The 22,192-nt window shown below is 39.3% G+C and overlaps 1 protein-coding gene across 10 annotated transcripts in view; it reads left to right on the top strand.

The window, feature by feature from the left end:
* The window catches only part of syne1a (spectrin repeat containing, nuclear envelope 1a), a 157,700-nt gene that overhangs the window by 71,632 nt on the left and 63,876 nt on the right, over nt 1-22,192 (top strand). For 8 of the 10 annotated variants that reach the window (XM_032585847.1, XM_032585850.1, XM_032585848.1 and 5 more), the window contains exons 56-68: nt 403-539; nt 7,464-7,641; nt 9,474-9,656; nt 11,120-11,263; nt 12,423-12,578; nt 14,695-14,859; nt 15,008-15,180; nt 15,274-15,427; nt 15,528-15,671; nt 15,863-16,027; nt 16,742-17,059; nt 18,054-18,209; nt 20,125-20,295. In XM_032585847.1, the coding sequence (XP_032441738.1) occupies nt 403-539; nt 7,464-7,641; nt 9,474-9,656; nt 11,120-11,263; nt 12,423-12,578; nt 14,695-14,859; nt 15,008-15,180; nt 15,274-15,427; nt 15,528-15,671; nt 15,863-16,027; nt 16,742-17,059; nt 18,054-18,209; nt 20,125-20,295 (2,244 nt within the window). Of the gene's footprint in view, nt 1-57; nt 251-402; nt 540-7,463; nt 7,642-9,473; nt 9,657-11,119; nt 11,264-12,422; nt 12,579-14,694; nt 14,860-15,007; nt 15,181-15,273; nt 15,428-15,527; nt 15,672-15,862; nt 16,028-16,741; nt 17,060-18,053; nt 18,210-20,124; nt 20,296-22,192 lie in introns of those variants that run through there. The other 2 variants (XM_032585855.1, XM_032585853.1) reach the window with 2 other exon arrangements.

Below are 22,192 nucleotides of genomic sequence, written 5' to 3'. Positions count from 1 at the left end.
ATATTGGAGGAGGGAGAGGAGGAAAAGAGAGCAACGAGTCCACAGGAGAAGGGAGGGAGGGTTGTTTAATACGTCAGAGAGGGAGAGAAATGACTGAGAGACAGAGCTTGTACATATTTCATGGGAGAGGGTTTCATGACTCTGTTAGAGCAGAATGCGAGGGACGCTGAGGAGAGTGGGAGAACGTTATCCACAGCTCCTTCCTGTCACACTCCTCGAAGAACAGAAATGCCATTGAAGAAGCAACACTGTGAGTATGTGTTGGAGCGTCTGAGTGTGTGAACGCTAGAGGAGTGAAAAGAGCTGAGCCAGGGTGTGAATAGGAATGCACTGACTGAAGGGTGTCAGTTAGATCTGTCTCTCCTTAACTAGGCTTGCTACTTTCTGTTTTGTGTCGTTCAGGATATTCTGGAGGGCTTGCAGAGCGCTGAGCCGATGGCAGAGAAGTTGAAAAGCCAGCTGAATGACCTGGTGCGATACTCCAGGGACCTGGGCTCACAGTCGGACCGAGTCACGGCAGTCATCAAACAGCACAACAGGTGAGAAGAGGGTTTCCCATGCTGTGCCGTAAAAGTGGAGCAACACAAACACCTATGTTTGTGTTGCTCCCAAGCATCAGAAAAATTCATCAGTAATATGCAATAGAGAATTGATGATAAAGTTAGCATCACAATTTAAATGTTTGTGATATCCCAGTTGCAAAGATACTGGGATATCAGGTCTGGTGCATTTAAACTTTTTTTGCCCATCACGTATTTGGCCAGTTGTATCGACTTTAGCTGACTTTTATGAACACATCTGGTATAGATCTTAGTGAGCAAGATTCTGAAGCTCAAGAAGGAGTTGTGGTGGAAACAAAATAGAAAAGAAATAGAAAACAACAATATTGCTGTATTTAACAAATATATTTGTTGCGTATTGATCAGCGTGAGTTTGTTTTTCTAATGTCATACCATCATAATTCCAGTGATCTCAACATTGCATTTCCTTTTACCAGCTTTGTTTTGTTCTTTATTTATTTTCCTGATAATGACCTCATGGACAATACTGAAAATTAGAAGAGGGTCTCAACAGGATGATAGTTGGGAATTAAGTGAAAAAAAACCAAATGCTTTTTGAATATATTGTACAAACACATTTGCTTATTTGGGATGCTTTGATAATAATATTCTACTTTTATTTCTGAGAAGAATGATCCCCATCCTATTTAAAGTGTATTGGCTTTCTGCTTTCCATCAAGTTTCATTAAAATTAGCTTGTTTGTTTTGACAAATTAACCAACTTTACAAGTAGCATAATAGGTTTTTTATGTACGTGGCTACCGTTGCTTTTAATTATCTGACCTCTTCTGAAAATACGCTAATTATGTGGCTATAAATCTCCAGTATTTTTTGTTTTTGTTGTTTGGAGGATGAGTTTTAGAAACTAGGGGGGAAGCATTACATGTTTTATGTACTCGACTCTGAAACAGCATGGTTACTTGCCTACTTCTTGTTTAGCAATCTCTGTTTGCCGTCCTGTGCTTGGTCTCCATGGTAACCAACTGTTGTAACAGGTGGGCGGGTTTTGGTAGTCTCCATTACTTTGACATCATAGCATCAGGATAAATGTCCCACAGCAGGACCACTAACTGGTGTTCAGGACAGAAGGATGGTAGCTATTAGCTCGCTCATATGGCCAGATTTGTACAGAATTTTTATGGAATCAGTCAAAAACAAAAGCACAGCAATCTCTTAATGGTGGATATTCAGGCTGTATTTAAAACTGTAAATAATCCATCATGGTATCTCAGGGTAAAACAAGGGCAAAAAGGGGTTTTGGGGCTACTTGCATGTTGTTTCATGCAAGTAGCACATAAACTCTAGTGGTTCTCCTGCCCAACCTCCATCTCTAAGCACACAGCATCCTGTGGATCCTCAATTAGCAAACGGGCCATCATATGTCATTGAAGATTGTCTTAATCTTTATTGAGACTACTGTTCTAGCTTTCTGACTAGGCTACCTGTGTTACATTGCTAATGATAGCTTGCATTTAAACATCAAGTACAGATTAGTTTTAGCAGTGACACTATTTTCTGTTCTCTTTGTTAACCCACAGCTAGCAGCACTGTCATTTGCAACCGATTTTATATATAAAAACATATAATTTCTTTGTTACTGGATCCACATGTCCCATGTTGAAGAATTAACTGAATGCATGGTGGTTCTAGCGTAGCAGATGAACGTCGTCAGTAATAGTTTTCCAAAAATCGTCCCCGTTTTGCTCATGATATTAATTTGTCCACAAGGTCATCACAAAGACGTGTGATCACTTATGCAAGATAAAAGAAGCAGCAGAGGCTCATTTCGCTAAGTGACATATTATCATCTTGTTCACCTTTGTTCAATTGTGTCAATTTTGTTTGGGTATTTTTGGGGGAGAATAGAACAGGCATGTTTTAGTTTAGCCACCATTCTGTAATTGCCTGCTTTGAAGCCACAAGTGAGCCTGTTTGCAGAGGCCTTCTGTGTGAACACACCATTCAATGCCTTGTCAAAATACAACTGTGCGTGCAAAGGAGGACGCATGCGCACAGTTCTTCATAAAAACACACTAACACTATTCATGACGAGAAAAAAAATCCACAGAAATGTGTATATGTTTTGTCATTAATAACCAAAAATAGAGTGAGGTCAACATGCTTTGAGCTATGTGATTTTGAGTGCTGATTGGCAAAGAAGCAGCTTTTCCTAATTACCTTGCTTGTCAACCTGACACTGACTTGGCCTGTGCACTTTTTGCACCTGTCCTAAATTAAGCTCTGAAAAGAAGAGTGAACAGAGAAAGAGACGAGTCCTTTGGGAAGGGGGAAGAGTAATCTACCCTCCATTTCATAGAACATGCCAGATTTTGTCTGTCACAGCATAAATAAAATGCCTCTTTTACACAAACCATCCCCACTGTCTGAGCCTTTCAAGTCTCCATCACACTATTAAAACTCAAGGTTGTTTCTGTGACCATTTAGGTGTTTGGCTTTTGTTTTTTTTTTATGTCTCCCTTTGGACACTTCTGTCTGGTTAAACAGCTGCCCACCTCTTCGGTTCGTCCCCTCCCTTTTAAGCCACTTCAATCTGCAGAAATTCAGTGATTTCTTCTTTTTCCTTGTTTTGTTGTCCTGCACATCATTGTTTGCAACCTGAATTAAACAGCACAACTCACCATTCCTATCAATGAATTAGGTTAAAAAAAGGCAATACTGTTTTATCATGTTATTTATGGCTCTCTGTTTAACAATGGTACAGACTTGTACAAAAGTTTACTTGGATTTTTTTGTTTTTTGTTTTGCTTTTTTAGCTCGTATTACAGCATGTTAGTCTAAAATGAATCACTCGGACAATAAACAATGACCTTATCAGTTTTTTAGCCAATTTATTAGATTTTATAGGTGCAAAACCAAGAAAGGTGTTTTTAAATAAAGACAATTCACAATCAAAACTTGCTTATTTACTTTTTTTTAGCCAGAGGCTTTGCTTTCTATCTAAGAATTAAAGTTGATTTTAAGATAGTCCCCAAATGCAACTTACTAAATAAAGGTAACAGTTTCTTAGTTTCTTCTTTTAGTTTGTAAATTTCCTTGTTTATGTCGAAAAGTTTTCTCCACAAGAATAATTAATTCTGACAAAGGGACTCAGGATTAAGTTTACATCTTTGAATGTACGATATATGAATCTTGTTTTTATGTTTTACTTTGCAAACAGTTGATGGGAAAATAAGAAATAAATAGTAAAAATTACTGATACATTATAAAGCAAAATGAGACTGATCAAATAATGTAGTGGAGATAAAATGACCTTGTTTTTAACCAAGTTGTGGATAAAAACAAAATTTTACACCGTTTCATTGGTTCTGTCCTTTTATTTGCATGTTTGATCCACTTGATGTTAGTTTTTTTCATTTGCGTGTCTCTTATGCTCTGAAAATGTTTTTTAAAAAAGGATCTTTAGACATGTTTCTGCTTCCACTGAGCATTTGTGTACTTGTACAATCAGGAATTCACTGAACTGAAACAACCCTTTATTCTTATTGCACTATTGAACATCCGTGTTGCATTTAATTAGTGTAGAAGCATATGCTATGTGAAGGATGTAACGCTCCAGCACTCCATCCTAACACATTTGATCAGAGTTTGTAATCAGGTAAGTCAGTCACTCACTGAATTTTTTGGGACATTATGGAGAAAACTGTGAAATGATTATAACAACTCTGATTATTAGAGACTCAATGCAATATTGCTGCAATATTCTACCAAAAATATTGCAGCAAACTCCCCAATATCTGCACATGCGACACTGTGCAGATGTGCAGGTGTTCTGTCTGTACTCATTACTGAGATTCTCTCACCTACTTTGCACCGATTCTCTGACTACTTGGGAGCCCTCAAGTGCATCCTTGATGATGTCCAGGCAAAAATAAACTATTCTGTCCTTAAGCAGTCGAACATTGAAGAATCATCCATTTGAAATAGTCCAAATAATTCTTTAAAAAGATTTCCTGAAGCACCCTGCTTCTCACTGACTGACTACAGCAGATCGGCAGAAAGCCTAGAGAGACTGACCAGGGGTGGCCAGGTCTAAGGTATAGAAAATGTATGAGGGGCCGTTTAGGACAAAATTTACGTTTTGTCTCTCACACACTACCAAAAACTCTCGCATACTCAAAAAAATAGCCACGCACACTCAAAAATTACTCACGCACATTCAAAAAATACTCAAATTGCGTATACACACACTACTAAAATGTCACACACACACACACAAACGTTAACTTTCTCGCTCACATACACTACTACCAGCTCGCGCACATACACACAAACGTTAACTTTCTCGCTCACATACACTGCTAACAGCTCGCACACACACAGACGTTTATCTCTCACATACACAAGACTAAAGTTGAACACACACACAGTACTAAGACTCGTTTTATGTATGTGTAAGAGCGAGACTCTTTTTGAATGTGTGAGAGCCAGACTCTTTTTGAATGTGTGAGAGCCAGACTCTTTTTGAATGTGTGAGAGTTGTCACGGAAGAGGCGGGGCATAATTTTTGGATCAAACTGCGCATGCGTAGATCCTAAACTATAAGTTTCGATTGTTGACTCACTGTATGTTCTATTACTTAGTATATTTGTGCTTTTAAATATATATAGAACGTTTAACTTTCTTGTAGATTAAATGTGCTATAGAAATAAATGAATCTGATTGATTGATTAAAAATAGCAAAATTGCTGTAGTACAATCTGTCCACTGGGTGCCAGTATTACAGGAATTATTAACCGGCGCCAACTAGTGCCGAAGAAGAAAGAGTTTGCTATACCGAACATGGCTAACTCTAATTCGAAACGAGAGAGAATTGGTCAGGCAGCTGCCATTTTAAACACCATTCTATCTTCTCCGGAGGCAACCAGCACTTTGACAGGCGCATTAAACGATTCAACGACTGCCCGCAGTGCTACAATCTGGCACCCAGTGGACAGATTGTACTACAGCAATTTTGCTATTTTTAATCAATCAATCAGATTCATTTATTTCTATAGCACATTTAATCTACAAGAAAGTTAAACGTTCTATATATATTTAAAAGCACAAATATACTAAGTAATAGAACATACAGTGAGTCAACAATCGAAACTTATAGTTTAGGATCTACGCATGCGCAGTTTGATCCAAAAATTATGCCCCGCCTCTTCCGTGACAACTCTCACACATTCAAAAAGAGTCTGGCTCACACATTCAAAAAGAGTCTCGCTCTCACACATTCAAAAAGAGTGTCGCTCTCACACATTCATAAAGAGTCTCGCTCTCACACATTCATAAAGAGTCTCGCTCTCACACATTCATAAAGAGTCTCGCTCTCACACATACATAAAACGAGTCTTAGTACTGTGTGTGTGTTCAACTTTAGTCTTGTGTATGTGAGAGATAAACGTCTGTGTGTGTGCGAGCTGTTAGCAGTGTATGTGTGCGAGAAAGTTAACGTGTGTGTGTGTGTGTGTGACATTTTAGTAGTGTGTGTATACGCAATTTGAGTAATTTTTGAGTGTGCGTGGCTATTTTTTTGAGTATGCGTGAGTTTTTGGTAGTGTGTGAGAGACAAAATGTAATTTTTTTGAGTATGCGTGAGTTTTTGGTAGTGTGTGAGAGACAAAATGTAATTTTTTTGAGTATGCGAGAGTTTTTGGTAGTGTGTGAGAGACAAAACGTAATTTTTTGGAGTGTGCGTGGCTACTTTTTTGGAGTATGCGAGAGTTTTTGGTAGTGTGTGAGAGACAAAACGTAAATTTTGTCCTAAACGGCCCCTCATAAAAATGTGTGTGTGTGTGTACACAAAAGGTAGAGTGCCTCAAAATGGACACTCATACTTTATAGATCTGATAGAGTTTGACATTTCGACAATTGTAACATTGGAACATGGAAAACATTGTGATAGCACCTTTATTTTAAAAACTCATTAGCTTAGAAGGTATAGCTAGAATAGAAAGACTGTCAGATATTAAAGCGAGTGAAACATTTGTTTCACTTGCAAAACATTTTTGTCATTTGTTTTGAAAATAAAGCTTAGTCTATTTGAAGGTATTGGTATTGTTCTTTATGCTAAACAATTTATTCCCTGTGTCTCAATTAGATTTTATTGCTTGAAACAAAAAACTGTCTTGCGTAAATTCTCCAAATGTTTAAATTTAACACATCCTGACGACTCGGACACTTCCAAGGTATTACAGGCGTTAAGGCAACATAATGAACTTGTTGGACTTAAAAGCAGAATGGTTCACTGTTCATATCTTTCTCTTTCTTGAAGCCCTTTTATTCAACACAAGTTTTAAAATGACTTATTTATTTACAAAAAGGCATCCTATGCATGACATTTAAAGTGTGATTACTGTTTTGTTGTTTTTTGTTTGTGTTTTTTTTTTTATCAGTATTGGTGCGGTAAGAAATGAACAATAGACTAAAAAAAACCCTCAAGCTGTTATAAGTTCTTTTTTCTCACCTCTCAACGTATCCTCCTCCATCTCACACGTTTCCTTACAGAAGCAGGCTGTCATGCTTCATTCTCCCCATCATGTCACCCCTGTGAACTCTTGCCCCTGTCATATGTTGCCTCTCACCCCCCCCCTCCCATGTGGTGCCCCTTTTCCACCATCCCCCATACAGTATTCCCCTCTTTGCCCCAGCGCTCATTCATTCCACTTCACCCACTTTGCCATTTTCTCCACCTGGATGTTTCTCACAACCGATCACATGCTTGTCTTATATATAGTTAGAATAATATGAAAGGTACGCACACAGTCTTTATTTTGAGAGACATGTAGGAGGCAAATGGCAAGTTCTCTGAGTTTAGCTTTCTTATTTATTTATTTTTGTTTCCCATGGAGATTGCAGCCTACGAGCAACAGATTAAGGATTTTTTTCTTTTCCTCTCAGTCTCAGCCTCCGTGCATCCAGGGAGTGTCAAAATAAGGAGCGCCTGTTGGAGCAGAGGTTCCGTGCAGCACTGAGAGATTTCCAACAGTGGCTGGTCAATGCCAAAATCAGTACCGCCAAATGCTTTGATGTGCCGCAGACTGTCACAGAGGTCTCCACTGCTCTGCAGAGAATCCAAGTAAGCAAATCAGGAAATACTGCAGTATTTTCTTGAGAATATGTGTACTCTATTGCCACTAACTCGTGCGTACAAAATATAAATGTATCACTTTGTTCAAATTATTTACTTATTTGTTTTTTTCTTGTCTGCATTTTGTGAAAGTGATAAGTTTAACATGGAGGACCTCAAAAAAGCAATAAAAGCAGTTGATCACAGTCAGAACAGAAGGAGACTGTTGCTACTTATTTTAAATTAATTATGCATATTTGATCATTTAAATATTCAACAACCTGTTTAATGCTGGCAGACTGCAGGACATAAATTACTAGCATTACATCTTAAAACTAAAAGAGAACATTACCATTTGGTATTATTGCAATGAACTAGCAATCAGCCTGAGTGAAGCAATGATGCTTTCACTTAATATCTATTGATATAAAAGTTAACCAAACATTGTGGTATCTGGCTGCATTAAATTAAAAAGCTGCTAGTGTTTTTCTCCAGTTTTTAGAGAAGATCAGAAACTTTGACAACCCAGTAAATGCATCGCTGCCAGGCATGAACTAGCGCTGTGTTTTATTCTCTTTCTCACAGAGTGGCTGCTTTAACAGCTACAAAGAGAAGAATAATGATGTAATAAATGTGTAATCAATCCACTTTCAATAGGAGTTTCCTCACGAGATGACTGTTTGAATATCTTAACTTTAAACTGGCCTCTTATGGGTTTATTGAACTTGTGGGACTTGCGTTAGCTGCAAATAGTTAGAAATGGTCTAAAAAGAGATGAAGGAAAGCTACAGCAGGTCTCTTTGCCATTGTAATTATGTTTTTGTCTTTGTGTGAGATTTTGGAAGCCTCCATGGTTCTGGCTCAGACTCAGGTGCTTATCAGATAAGGTGGTCACCTCCACATCTCTGCAACCTGACAGTTAATTACCGCTCAGTCCGTTAAACACAAAAGCATCAAAGAAGTGAGGTTTCTATTTCTGCTGAGCTCTTGTTTGAAGACAGTAAGGACTCGATATTACCCCTTTGAGATATTTTGTTTTTGTTCAGCGACTGGTTGTGATGCAGGAGTTATTTAATTAGCAGGCACATTGTCTCAGACTGTCAACACAGCAAAGGGGCACCTTTAAAAGATTATTTTCGGCCTCCTGAATATCTAAAGAAGTACTTTAGAAGGTTTTTGTGCAGCTTTAAGGAAGAATATGGTGGATAGAGGAATACTGAATCAATCATGTTTTATTTATTATTGACTTGGTGAGGAATGTGGAACAATGTTTCCACATGGCTGACCTCCAGGAGGGTCGGTGTGGGAGGGGCGAGGGCATCCACTGTGTCATACTTAATTGGTGTTGTACAGTTACACTAGCTGGCAGAGAATGGCGGTAAGTGTGGAAGACGGTAAATGAATGTTGAGCAGGCAGACAAAACAAAGAAAGGGAGCGATAAAGAGATAAAGACTTTCCGAGCCCGTGTTTGAAGAGGCTGGAGCCGTAGTCTCTGTAAGCGATGTGCTGACTGCACAGATGGTGGAGTGGTCCCTGCTGCGCTACTGTCATCAGCTCGGCTACGAGGGAGGGGTGTGTGCGGAGGCTGCGTGTGTGCCTTTGTATGCGTGTACATTGTCAGTGGGTAGCTATGTAAGAAACCAACATGTTTCAGGTTCACTGACTTTCCTTGTCTCTGATAGCATCCCTGGGCTGATGCAAGGAGAATTAGTAATGTCTTAAATATCAGGAAATATATACATACAATAAGTTGTCATTGTCCTTTTTGTTCACTTACACGCCCTCATCCTTTTGTGTAAATAGCGACAGCTCCTTTGTCTTTGTTTGTGCGTCCCTTCAGGAGTACTTGAGTGACAGGGACAACGGCCAGGCCAGACTGAGTACAGTAGGAGCCAGCGGGGAGCTCCTGATGGCCGTCGTGTCCAAAGATAGAGTGGAGGGGATCAAGGCCAAGGTGGTTAACGCCCGGGAAGACTGGAAGAGTCTGATGAACAACCTGCAAATGAGGGAAGATGCTCTCAAGGTTGGTTTCATTTGGATGCCGTTTGCTTAGCTAAAGACTTCAATAAAAGAAAATGCCTTGCTCCATTGAAGTGAGTCCAGATCATCAGTGCCCATTTACTAAGATTCACAAGATGTACTAACTCAAAGTTTTGTGAAATAACAAATTTTTTTTATTGTACTGAAGCTAAAATACTTGACCCACCTTTTATTTGTGTTTTTTTAGAGGATTTTATGTCATAGAACAACACAAAGTAGCGCATAAGAGTTTTCAAGATTATTTACAATAAAAATGTGATAATTGTTGTTTGCATTAGTATTCAACCCTCTTGGTCAATGCTTTGTATATCAACCTTTCACTGCAAATATAGCTACTTGTGTGTTGTGGTTTTTCTCTACAGCTTTGCACATTTAAAGACCCATTTTTTTTACTTTTCTTCTCACCAAGCTAACTCAGACTCAGCCAGATTAGACAGAGAGAGTCTTGAACAACTATTTTCAAGTTGTCCCACAGACTCTCCATTAGACTTAGCTGTGAATATACTGGAATGAATAAAGTATATTCATTCCAGGTCATGAATATACTTTAACCCTTTCTGACCTAAGTTTCAAATCTCTGCCTGGATATTTTTTGCTTATTTTAATTGTGCGCAGTTCTTTAAATGTCCTGTCAGTAAATATATTTGCCCATTTATCCATAACAACTGGGAACTTTCACTATCTAGCAAGTTATTTTCGTAATTTACCGTCTATTAAAAGAGTGCCCCTTACAATAATTTCACTCCCTGCGATGGCGGGAGTAAAATTACTGTAATAACCCAATTTTGGCTGGAAAGCAAAATGTTTCTTTCAGAAACCGTTGGAATTTTTCAGATAGTGCAAAGTGTGGCGGAAATATGGTGCTGCAAAATTGGCTGGATTGACGCTGATACATTCGATTTGGAAGGGTTGATCTCTGCAGTTCCTCCAGAATTGCACTGGTTCTCTTGGCTACCTTTTGAAATAAATGTTTTCTTTTTCTTCACTGTCAGTTCAGCTGATCAGTCACACCTTGGTAGTTTTGAAATTGTGCAAAAACCTTTTTCATTTTCAGATTTAACAGTGCTCTGATAAATGCTCCAATCTTGGGTTTTGTTTTATGACTTGACCTCAGTTTACACTTCTCCACACCATTATCCTTGACCTGCCTGCTGTGTTTCTTGGTCTTCCTGATGCTGTTTGTTTACAAATGTTTTTTAACAAACCTCAATATGCAAATTTGGGGACTTCTAATGGAAAGGTGTTAGACTGAAAGTGGCTGAATGCAAATGCACGCCACACTTTTTAGTTATACTTGCTGAAGATTCTGAAAATATGTATCCCATTTCTGCTACTTCACAATCATGCACCACTGTGCTAATCTAGCACAGAAAATTGCAACAAAATGCAGAATAATTAATATATTTAGTGTTGCGAGTCATGCCTGTGTTTGTGTTACATTTCCAGAACCTTCAGTCCCAGATGACGGAGTTTGAAGCCAGTGCTGAGCCTCTGCAGGACTGGCTCAACAGCACAGAGTCCAGAGTCCAGGAGAGCAGCGCCCGACTCCACGACCTTCCAACCAAGAAACACGAGCTCAGCAAACTGCAGGTATTTTGTAGCCAAAAGTCATTTTGACATGCTCCCTTGAATAATTCTCGTTCAGGTGTTACCGCTTTCAGAAAATTGCATTAACGTTATAATTGTTCTTGGATATTCATGAAGCCATATTTTAGTTTTGCATCATTTCATGGTCACTCCTGGAACAATTAATTTTGTATATCTTGAGGGCATTTTTAATTCAACTGGATTACACAGAGAGGGAGCTATTTATATTTCTCTTTCATGCTGCTATCACTGGTATTTTCTCATTTCCTGTTTTCATTTAAGCAAACCCTGTCATTACAACACAAAGTGAATATTAAGTAGGATAATAAATGGTTACCTCTCCATTAGATATGAATCCCTAAAGTACCAATTTGAAATCCTTGGGGAGCAGAGAAGGACCTAATTACATTTGTTGAGCGCCAGTGGATCAAAATAGAGCCGCATCTTGACACAATAGTCAGAGGAGAAGTCCAGAAATCTAATTAATTCCCCTTTCTGTCAGAGCTGAAGTGCTGCGTGGCTAAAAGACCTTTTTTCTAGGAGTGATAACAGTGTCTGGCAGACACAGGAGCAGAAAAGAGGCACGGAGCATCAAAGAGATAAACCTGACAACATAGGAAAAAATGTATCAAGCCCATCTCAAAGCTCTGTGCTTATCATTGTGGCTATTTTTGTATTTGTTCTGCTGCCGCTGTAGCACTTCCCATCGTTGCCTTTTGTGTGTCCCTGCCAGTAATTACATTTCTGCCCCCCTCGCAGCACCTGAAGTACAATACAATACAATACTAGAAGGCTTCGGTGTTTGTACCTGTGTTGGCAAAATCCTCTTTATCCTGTCGCTACTATAACTCCCACCTTCATATTATTTCCCTTCTCTGCACTGCGGTGTCCAAGTGAATAATAGTGTTTCAATTTAAAAGTGAACATCTGGAGGAAAATATGCTGATTTTTGAATTTTGACGTTCTGCGAGGTCTTGTTTATTCTTTTCCCTCAACCCTGCATCCCTGCTCTCATGTTTCTGTCGTAAAAAACATCTGCCATTTTCTGTGTTAATATTGCTTACAACTGACTACCCTTTCTTGTCTGTCGCGTTTAACTTGCACTCCTAACATCACGTTGCTCCATCTCTCTTTTACCCCACCCTCCACTTGCTCTGTAAAGTCTGTGCTGGAGGAGATGGCCAGTCGAGAGGTAGAGCTCAGCAAGTTGAGGGATAAAGCTCATCATCTCTGGGAGGGACAAGCAGCTGGCAAGGGCTTCGTCCACAGAGTATCTCAGCTGTCAGCGCAGTACCTTTCCCTCAGCAACCTAACCAAGGTAACACTGCTTCTACTCTGCAGCTTTCTGACTCAAACCCACCAGCATGCCCTGCATCATTCATGCTCTGCTAGTAGCAACTGTACAGCTGTCGGTCAAGTCATGCTTTTCTGTGTGTTTACTGTTGAATCGTGGATTATTCTTCAGCTATGCAGGAGAAATGTGTGATTTTTCTTGACGCATGAGAAAACATTAGACACACCAATCAAAAATTTGTTGGTCAAGTTCCTAGTTACACTTTTTGTAAACCTTTAGCCTGCTAATACCAGTTCTGGTTAATTCTGATTTCTCTTTAGAACCTGAAATATAAGAAGATTGAAGAACAATATTAATGTTTTTTTCCTTGTCTTACTGCCTTGGGTGGCCATTGAATATTTTTTTAGGAGGTAGGGTGATGTCACACTGTGTGTAAAACAGAAAAAATAGGGTTTTACTATTTCTTTCAGAGGGGAAATAATTGGACTCTATCTTATATAACAGGTTAGTACAGGTAATATGGCTGTTTTAGTTTGTTGTCCCTTATCTTATTTTCACATTTCCAAAATGCTCAAAAAGATGAAAACACATAAAGTTTGCTTTATGCTGTTTAGCCTTTCTGTTATCTGCTGAAAGTCTTGCTCTCATTTTCTCACTGTTTGATGAAATCACATTTCTCAACACATTGTCCTGTCTAACATCTCTGTGCTTCCGCTGACTTTATTTTAAAACAAATATCCATTATTTTTTTCTAACCATGAAGTCTCTTGGAACACAAGGAGACTTGAGGTTTTATTGTGACGCCATGTCCTTTTTAAATCATGAAGTTGTGCTGCGATTTCTCTTTTACAATACTACTAGATAGTGACACTTGATTAACTTTATTAATCACTGATGTCATCTTCAACAGATTCCAGACATTTCATTAAAGTGAATGCAAGCACATGACATTTTAATAAATTTACAAGTTTTGTGCTTTTCTGCCACACAATGATAATTATTTTTGATAGAATTTTCCTACTAGCATTTTATAAAAACCCACTAAATGTTGTGAAAAGCTGCCCAAACCTTTTGTTTTCCCAACCCGTTGTGTTCAAAAGTAGCCCATTTGAGTGGAATCCCATCCAGTCTAGCAACACTGAGAACGACTTGGTAATATGATGTGTTTACTGATTGAAACAATATTGGACTTTTGAGTTTCCAGCCAACCAGTCATCACTCAGGGCTCAAAATCAACCATTTTTAGTCCACATTAAAGTTCTTGATGCATTTCTATGAAAAATGGTCTCTAAAGAAATTTACCTGAGCACATGAATGTGTCTCACCTCTTAAAGGCCCTTGAGGCTGAAGCCTCATTGACATAAAAAGGCCAGCGCTTTGTAGTTCACTGGTTCACTGTTAAAATGCTAGAGCTGAAATGCGCTTCTGCTTTGAACTTGACCTTTTTGAAGCTTTCATTACGTCGGCCAGACTCTTGTGATTTATTTGAGTTATTGTGCTGCAAACATAACAGTGACCAAAAACCACTTACTCAACAACCATGAGAAAACCCCTGCAATGATGAATGAGTTTATTTACTTTGAGCTTCGCTAGAGTAGCTACTTTTTTTTTTTTTTATCGCCCCGCAAGGGGTCTTTTTGTGGGCTCTAGTGTCCCTTTTTCAAAGTAGGCTGACAGGAAAGGGGGATAGACAGGGGGGAAGACATGTGGTAAACGTCGTCGGGTCTGGGAGTCGAACCCGCGACAGCCGCGTCGAGGCTACGTTTGCCTAAATGTGGGTCGCGCTAACTCCTCCGCCACCACGGCACGCCCGAGTAGCTACTATTTTTATACCTTCTTCTCTGTCAGACATTGGAAGAAGGAATTCAGGAAAATAATTATAGCTTTCAATTTGCCTATTCTTCAGTTTCTTGGATGTTCAAAACATGCAGCGTATCACTGTAAACTTTAGTGTTTGCTGCATGATGAGGGGGGATGAGCGAGTCTCTGGAGACATCTCTTAGCGAAAACAAGGCTCATTTCAAACAAACAGAACAAGATGGAGACTTTTGATTGTGCACAGACTGTAATTCTCTGATCTCGCAGAACCAATAAGGGGTTTGAAGAGCGTGTTTACATTGTCGTACTCTCATATCTGCAGGATAAAGCCTCCAGGATTGAACGCATCGTTGGGGAGCATCAGCTCTTCTCTCAGGGGCTTAAAGAGCTTCAGGACTGGGTGTGTGAAGCACAAAGGGTCATAAGTACCTGCAAATCCACAACTACGGTCAAGGGCATACTGGAGGACCGCATGTTGCAGCTTGAAGTAAGATAAGACATGATGGATGCGTTTCTGCCAGTTCTGTAACCGAAACTTTCTGAAGACAGAAATAACATTGTATATTTCATATGTTATGTTGAAATATTTTACACGTTGGCAAGTTATTTTGCCTGTGTCTGTTCTCCATCTCTAGGCCTTACTTGCTGCCCGCCAGGAGCGGGAAATCCAGCTAAAAATGCTCTTGACCCGGGGAGAGGCGGTCCAGAGGAACACTTCAGCTGAGGGAGTCCCAGTGATTCGCAAACAGATCCAAGACCTGAAGGACTCATGGGACTCTTTGCTTTCTGCCTCAATTCAGTGTAAAAGGTGAGCAAAATCCAGTTCATTGCATTCCTGTATGCTCTTTTTCATACTTATTAGTTTGATATGTGTCTACATTGCTGTGTTTAACTCTTACAGTCAGCTGGAAGGCTCTCTGTCACAGTGGACCAGCTATCAGGAAGATGTGGAGCAGTTTGTGCAGTGGATGGATCGAGTGGAAGAAACTCTGAGCGGCTCAGACAGACAGTACTCAGAGATGAGAGATAAAACTGCCAACCTGGGAAAAACAAAGGTATTTCATGCAAAGACTAGCCTCCCAAAGATTTTATGCATTTAAATATATATTCAAATCTTTTGAATGATTGCTTCACCTGTGTGTATTTATATTTTAGCTTCTCTACGAGGAGGTTTTGAGTCATAGCAGTCCTCTGGAGACCATCGCCACAAAAGGCTCCAACATGACAGAACATTACACAACTCAGCAGGAAGTTCAACAGCTGCAGAGTAGATACAACGCTCTAAAAGAAAATGCTAAGGTACCTACCGCCAACATCAGATTAGATTTCTCCTCTAAAAATATTTGAATATTTGAGTCAAATTTTTGCCTAGTTTGTAATTCTTTTCCCACATATGTTTGACATTAGAGATTTAAAACACGTTGTGCAGAGCATTGGAGTTGGAAAAACCCGTTCTTACATTGATGTGTCTAACATCTGTGACCTTACAGAATGCTGTTAGTAAGGCCAAGGAGCTGGTTATGGTCCATCAGGAATATCAGCGAGGACTGCATGTGTTTGAAGACTGGCTGGAGCAGGAACAGGCATCTCTGGCTTTGCTGTCTCATCCAGAAGGAAACGTGGATACACTTGAAAAAACACTGCAGCAGCTTCAGGTCAGTAATTGTCTAAAAGTAGTGTATTGTGTGTGCAAATTTAACATTAAAAGGGACTTGTTATGCAAAATTCACATTTTGCTCATTTGTATGCTTCCATTTGGGTCTCTACTGCTTCTATAAACAGCCCAAGTAGTTTTAAAAAAACACCCAGATGTTTTTTGGCAATAAGTTAATGATTTTGGTGTCTGGACAATGAGCCTACTGATTGTTGGTTCACATTTGATGGGCACTGTTATCTAGCAACACCAGTCAAGCCCAGCCCCATTACCTAGCAACCCAAGCTGAGCTTCAGCACATTTGGTTTGTTGGTTTTACCACTGTTAGCGCTGTACAATGGCTGCTGGAAATGACAAGTGTTTTGTTGTTGACTTATCATCCAGAAACCACTTACTGCATTTTTGCTGGTTGTGCAGGAGGCTCTACTTCTGCTTTTCAAAGATGTACAGTTGCCCAATGTGTTTACAGCTAATTTCACATGTGAATTTAAATATATAACTTATTTGTATTTAAAGTGACAGGCGGCCCTAAAACTGCTCAATATGAGAGGATCTCAAAATAGGTAGAACTGGCCAAACTAAAATCTCATTATCTAGGGATTATTTTGTGCATTTTCCCATCTTAACCTGTTCAAGGAAGAATAGGTCACTTTTAAAAACACACCTTCCCTTAAAGTTTATTCATACTTTTCTGTTATATATATTTGCTTTCTAGAGCTTGCAGGAAAGCTGCTCAAAGGGTCAGTCTTTGCTGGCTTCGGTGCTGACCAGCAGAGAGAGAGTGATCCCCTGGGGCGTCCCGCAGATTGAAGACCGAGCTCTAGACACCGCAAAGCGAGAATGGGCATCCTACCAGAGCCGCTTGGAGGAGACGCGGGCCCAGCTGCACTCTGCGCTGACGAGACTGAGGCAAATGGGTCACAGGTTCCTGAACCTGGCTCAGTGGCTGGAGGACACGGAGAAGTTGGCAAGCATCAGAAACAACCGGAGGTCAGACAGAAACACCAAGCAGAGTCAGCTCAAGAAACTCCAGGTGAGAGAAAGAGATATCTTCTGACAATTTATTTAAAACTCCAGTTTGTGAAAAATTTAAGAAGATAAGGTCGTATTTTAATCATTAAATTAAAGGGTGAGTATTAATGAAATACTAATCCCTCTTTTTAAACCTATTTGAGGAAAAAAATATGTCACCATGTATCATTTTCCCCTCCACTTCATAATTTTTCACTACTTTGTGTTGGTTTATAACACAATAAATTCTAATAAAATATTCCAAGTATGAATAGTTTAGACCAGGGGTGTCAAATTCCAGTTCTGCAACTTTTAGATGTGCCTCTGCTGCACCACACCTGAATAGAATAATTAGGTCATTAAGGCTCTGGAGAACTTATCTACACAAGTAGGAGGAAATTAAGCCATTTCATTCCAGTGTTTTGTACTTGTGGCACATCTAAAAACTGCAGGACAGCGACCCTTGAGGACTGGAGTCTGACACTTGTGGTTTAGACCCTGAACGAAAAAGATCATCAGTAAGACTTTTATATATAAATAGGAATAACTTTAAATGAATCCCTAAGCAATTTTTGGAGTTGTGAGTTTGATTCAGATTTGCCTTTTGACTGACAGCCACACAAACTTGACTCCCAATTTACTCACTCACGGTGCATTCACTAGAGTATAAACGCCAAAGTTTTTTCCCCTGTCAGAGAGAAAGCAATGAAGCATCTGCCACTTTGCACTGCTCCACATAACTTATTTACATCCCAAATGAAACTACAGCATTTCTCTGCTTGGTCTCCTCTCCTGGAAAATTTTGTCTGAATCAAAATATCTGACAGATTCAATATTTTCTGAATCTGTTTTAAAACTAAACCTAAACAGATCTACCGGTGTTTTAATTAGATTTTTTTTCCCATCTTTGTTAGTCCTTTATTTCCAAATTTTAACAGGCAATTAAATAAAAGTTTCTCAAGGGATTTCAATCAATTTAATGAATATGGTTTGTTTATCTCTATCCTTGTTTTCAGGGGTATCTTGAGGCGGTGCTGGCGCGGCAGGGAGAAGTCGATGGCCTCTCATCTCTGGCCCAGCAGGTTCTGGAGGAAACCTACATTAGTAGTCGCATCAGTGTGACCGCCACCCAGCTGACAGCTCGCTACCACTCCCTTCTGCTCAGCATCCAGGTCTGACCCGCTCAGATGTTTGATACGTATTATTTCAATGAATCATATCTACATTCTGTTGAGTTTTTCACTTCCTTCCATGTTTTCAAAGAATGGTTTTTGAAGATTTTTTTCATTGGTTTTTGAACTTTACTTTCAGATTTTTAGTTTTTGTTGCTTATTATTTTTTCAACCTGCTCACACATTACTTGCTCTTTTGGTTTCCAGGCACATTATTGCATTATTTGCTGGCTACCATTCACTCATTGTATTGAAAACTTTGATGTGTAAATATTCATACAGATTCTATATGGCATGCTTATTTCCTGGTGAATACAGTACGCACAAAATATTAATTGACACACAAATGTAGCCTGGCCAATTGTCTTCCTGTGCAATTCTGCTCGCTTCACAGACATTTGGTATTGTTGAAAACAGATGTGAACTGCTGCATGTCGCTACCCACAGTGGGCCTTTTCACACATGATTGTGCTTCTTCTCACCATGAAATCCACTCCAGTTTGGGCTTGTGTTTCTGTAGCGCCCCGCTGAAGGAGCGCTGGGACTTACCTCTGTGAGCCCAGCTTGTTTTGTCTGTATTCTCAGGTCTGGCCTCTCTATTTGTCTCCCCCTGTGGGGTGAGGGTTAAAGGAAAATCAATGGGGCTCTCCTGGTTGGGGACTAAAGCTGTAATTAAATGCAATCTCACACCTTGAATTGGGAGTAAAAAAGATTTTTTTGTGCTATTATTATTACTAACATCTCTAGTTACTCTTCTGAATGTAGTGCATGTGCTGGTTGGTTTGCCTTTACTCCCAACCAATGCCACACCTATCCTCTCTTAATGCTTAACTTGACTTAGGCATGCATTTACTTTCAGCCACACAGGTAACACCCCCTCATCCTGTGGATCCCTGTAATTATCCAGCAGGAAGTAGGGGCCATATGGGCCTGAGGTGGGAAGCTGTTACCTCTTTCGACTCAAAAAAAAAAAGGTGTGCACTCAGCACTTTCGGCTAATTGGAGCTTCCTCACTGCAGGATTTGGAAGTTGAGTGAATAATGTGTCAAACCTGCAAGAAGCATTCTCTATCCCTGTTCTGTTATTGACTCGAAACCTCAGTCAAATGGATAATGCTTCAAAATATAAAAGAAAACCCACGCTGCTTTGAAGTGAAGCTATTGACATTGAACAGATGAAAGTGAAAGGGAGAAAGCAGGTATTTTCTGTTTTGACGCCGGATCAGAGAGTTTGTGGTCCTCAGTGACCGATGTTAGACTGTTGGGGAAAAAAACTCACACCTTGAAAGGAAAAGAAACATGGGATGCATCTCGAATTTTCCCCAAAGTCAAATGCTGAAAAGTCTACTAATACAAATAACTTTTTTTTTTTTTAAAGTCACCTGTTTTGAACAAAGTCTGTCATATTTCCAGTGTCTTGAAGAACAAAAAAACCCTAAGAATCCTTTAACTTTGTCTCCTTTCTTGGCTCAGAATTATAACCATGAACTTCAATTTATTTATTAATGATTTATTGTAATGTACCAGAAAGCAGTGGATAATTGTGAAGTCAAAGTGAGATGATTCATGGCTTTTAGCAGTTTTAAATTGTAAAAAGCGTATAACGACCCATTTTTGACAGAAGACTGAACAAAAATGTTAAATTCTTTTAACCAAATGAAGTCTCAATTTTGGGGTAATTTAATATAAATATGCTTTGATCTAAGCCAGCCCATTGTAGTGTTAGTTTTCCTCCACAGATAAAAATAAGGCTTGTGACTAACAACCGTGTTGGTTCTCATTGACTTTCTCTCTGTTTCTTTCATTGTTTCTCACATTAAATCTCAATAAAATACATTGACGTTTCTTTGTGTTAAATGCTGTGATCTTATTTTTGGGAAAGCTATCTTCTAACCTTTGCTCCTGTTTGATTTCAGGATATGATCAAGCAGCTGCAGGAGGAGCTGAAGAGCATGGAAGAGGCAGAAAGCCTCTGCATGTCATTCAGCGAGTGGCTTGGCTCAACTCAGAAAAGCTTCACAACGTTGACAGACCGCTCTGAACCGCTCGACCGGCAAGCCATGGAGAGAAAGACGAAGAAATTAGAGGTATTGATCTGTTAGTCAAAGTTTGGGCTGCATTTATTTCTGAAGTTAGATGCCACGGCATGTGGTTAGTATGAACTGTTACTCTGTGTTTGATTCACCAAACTGCACAGGTTGAGAAAATGGCAAGAATTTAACTTGAGTGAAATAATTTTTTCCTCCTAATATTATTAACAATCCTGAAATGTTTGGCCAATGAAATGTTTGTGGGAAGTGGACAAGTTAAAGAACATTACAGAAGTATAAAGCAACACCTTCTTCTTTTGTCTTAACGCTTCTCAGACACATACCCGCTACAATAAAAAGAAAAAAATCCACACTATTGTTTGTGTGGCGTAGTTCACATCGAGCGCACAGAGGGTTTGATGGGTATGTGTGTATCGATCGGCTCTTTATGAAGACAAAGCTGGTGCTGGTTTAGAGGAAACGCGGTATCAGAGAGAGACCTCCCACTGTGTGTAAGAGGATGAAGAAGAGTCGGTGTCAGGAACCTGCTGGCACAGACGCTGTAATTGATGCAGTGCCCTTACCGCTCCACATCACACACACACATACACTCGCAGTTTTTTCTCTTTTCATCTCTAAAAATGAAGCGCAAACCTGAACAGATCTAACTCCAAAAACCTGAGAGTCCTATGTGGTTTCACACATTTTTTCCACTTCAGTTCTTTAGTATCTCGCCTCTCCTCATCTTCCTCCCTGTAAACCAGTCGCACCACACACCCACACACCCACATAACACTTGCGATACATCATCTGGTGTGGTCTTCGCCGTAATCCCCTTTCAGGGATCGATGCTCTGTCTCCGCATTGCGACCGAAGATGCGCGGCCACCACATGTGTCCCCCTAGTGCTGAAGATAACACATGAGCGTGCTTCATCACTTACTCATCTCCTGTTGTGAGGGAAGCTGGGATGTTCAGTGAGCCGGGACGATTACGCACTGACACACAGACCAGAAGTCAATAGCTGTGTTAAGGTCCATTAGCTGGTTTTGAACTTTATTTTTGGCTACAAATCTGTTGGTTTGGAGGAAATTACTATTTGGCAACAGACAAGGATGTTTTCTTTATTTGAAAGTTGTTGCATTTTTATGGTTTTAATCTTTATTTTTTCCCTTAATTCTGTGAAAGATAATTTCCTGAAAGTGGTTATTTTCCCTTACATAAAATTAAATATGAATAAAAAGAGATTGATCTTTGCACGCAGAACTTCTTTCAAGCTGGCAATTGATGGTTCAGGGTGATTTCTTTTAATGTGTTGTGGTGGCCTTGATTAAGGTATTAAGTTGATTCATGTTCATTTGTAATTGTAATTAATATCTCTGCCATTGAAGTATTGCATGAAGTCTGCTCAAGTCCAAACATGTCAAGTAAAATTGCTTTAGAGCCAGATGTTTCAACGTAAACAATTAGCTGTTTTAAATGGCCCCTGATTACATTATACTTTGCTTATAAGAATACAGACATTGGAGTAACTTTTAGCTTCAATCAAGAGCTTGATTGAAGCTCTTCAATATATTGATGGATAAATGACATTTTATGAACCTTTTAGTTTAAAGATTAATTTTTTTGTCAATAAATTGTATAACCTTTAGTATTTTTAATCAATTCAATTTATTAAATGGAAATCAACTGACCTGCAGATAAACACAAAATAACACAAAAACATTGCAACATTTTACTTTTGCAAGACATTTGCACAGTAAAACCTAATTTGCATATTTGAAACTAATTTGCATACAGGTTTACAATGATAACAGTCTTGCAAAATTGTAGATTTTTAGTTGATCATCAACTTGATTTTCAGAACTGAAGGAGAAACATTAGAGTTAATTAAAGAACCCAAGATCTCACACAGAATAAAGTCCAGAAGCTCTCAAGCTCATGATTACATGCAG

Source organism: Xiphophorus hellerii, chromosome 15 (assembly GCF_003331165.1).
Source record: "Xiphophorus hellerii strain 12219 chromosome 15, Xiphophorus_hellerii-4.1, whole genome shotgun sequence".
Classification (NCBI taxonomy): domain Eukaryota; kingdom Metazoa; phylum Chordata; class Actinopteri; order Cyprinodontiformes; family Poeciliidae; genus Xiphophorus; species Xiphophorus hellerii.
Note: the sequence above shows the minus strand (reverse complement) of the source record. Positions and strands in the feature narration are given on the sequence as shown.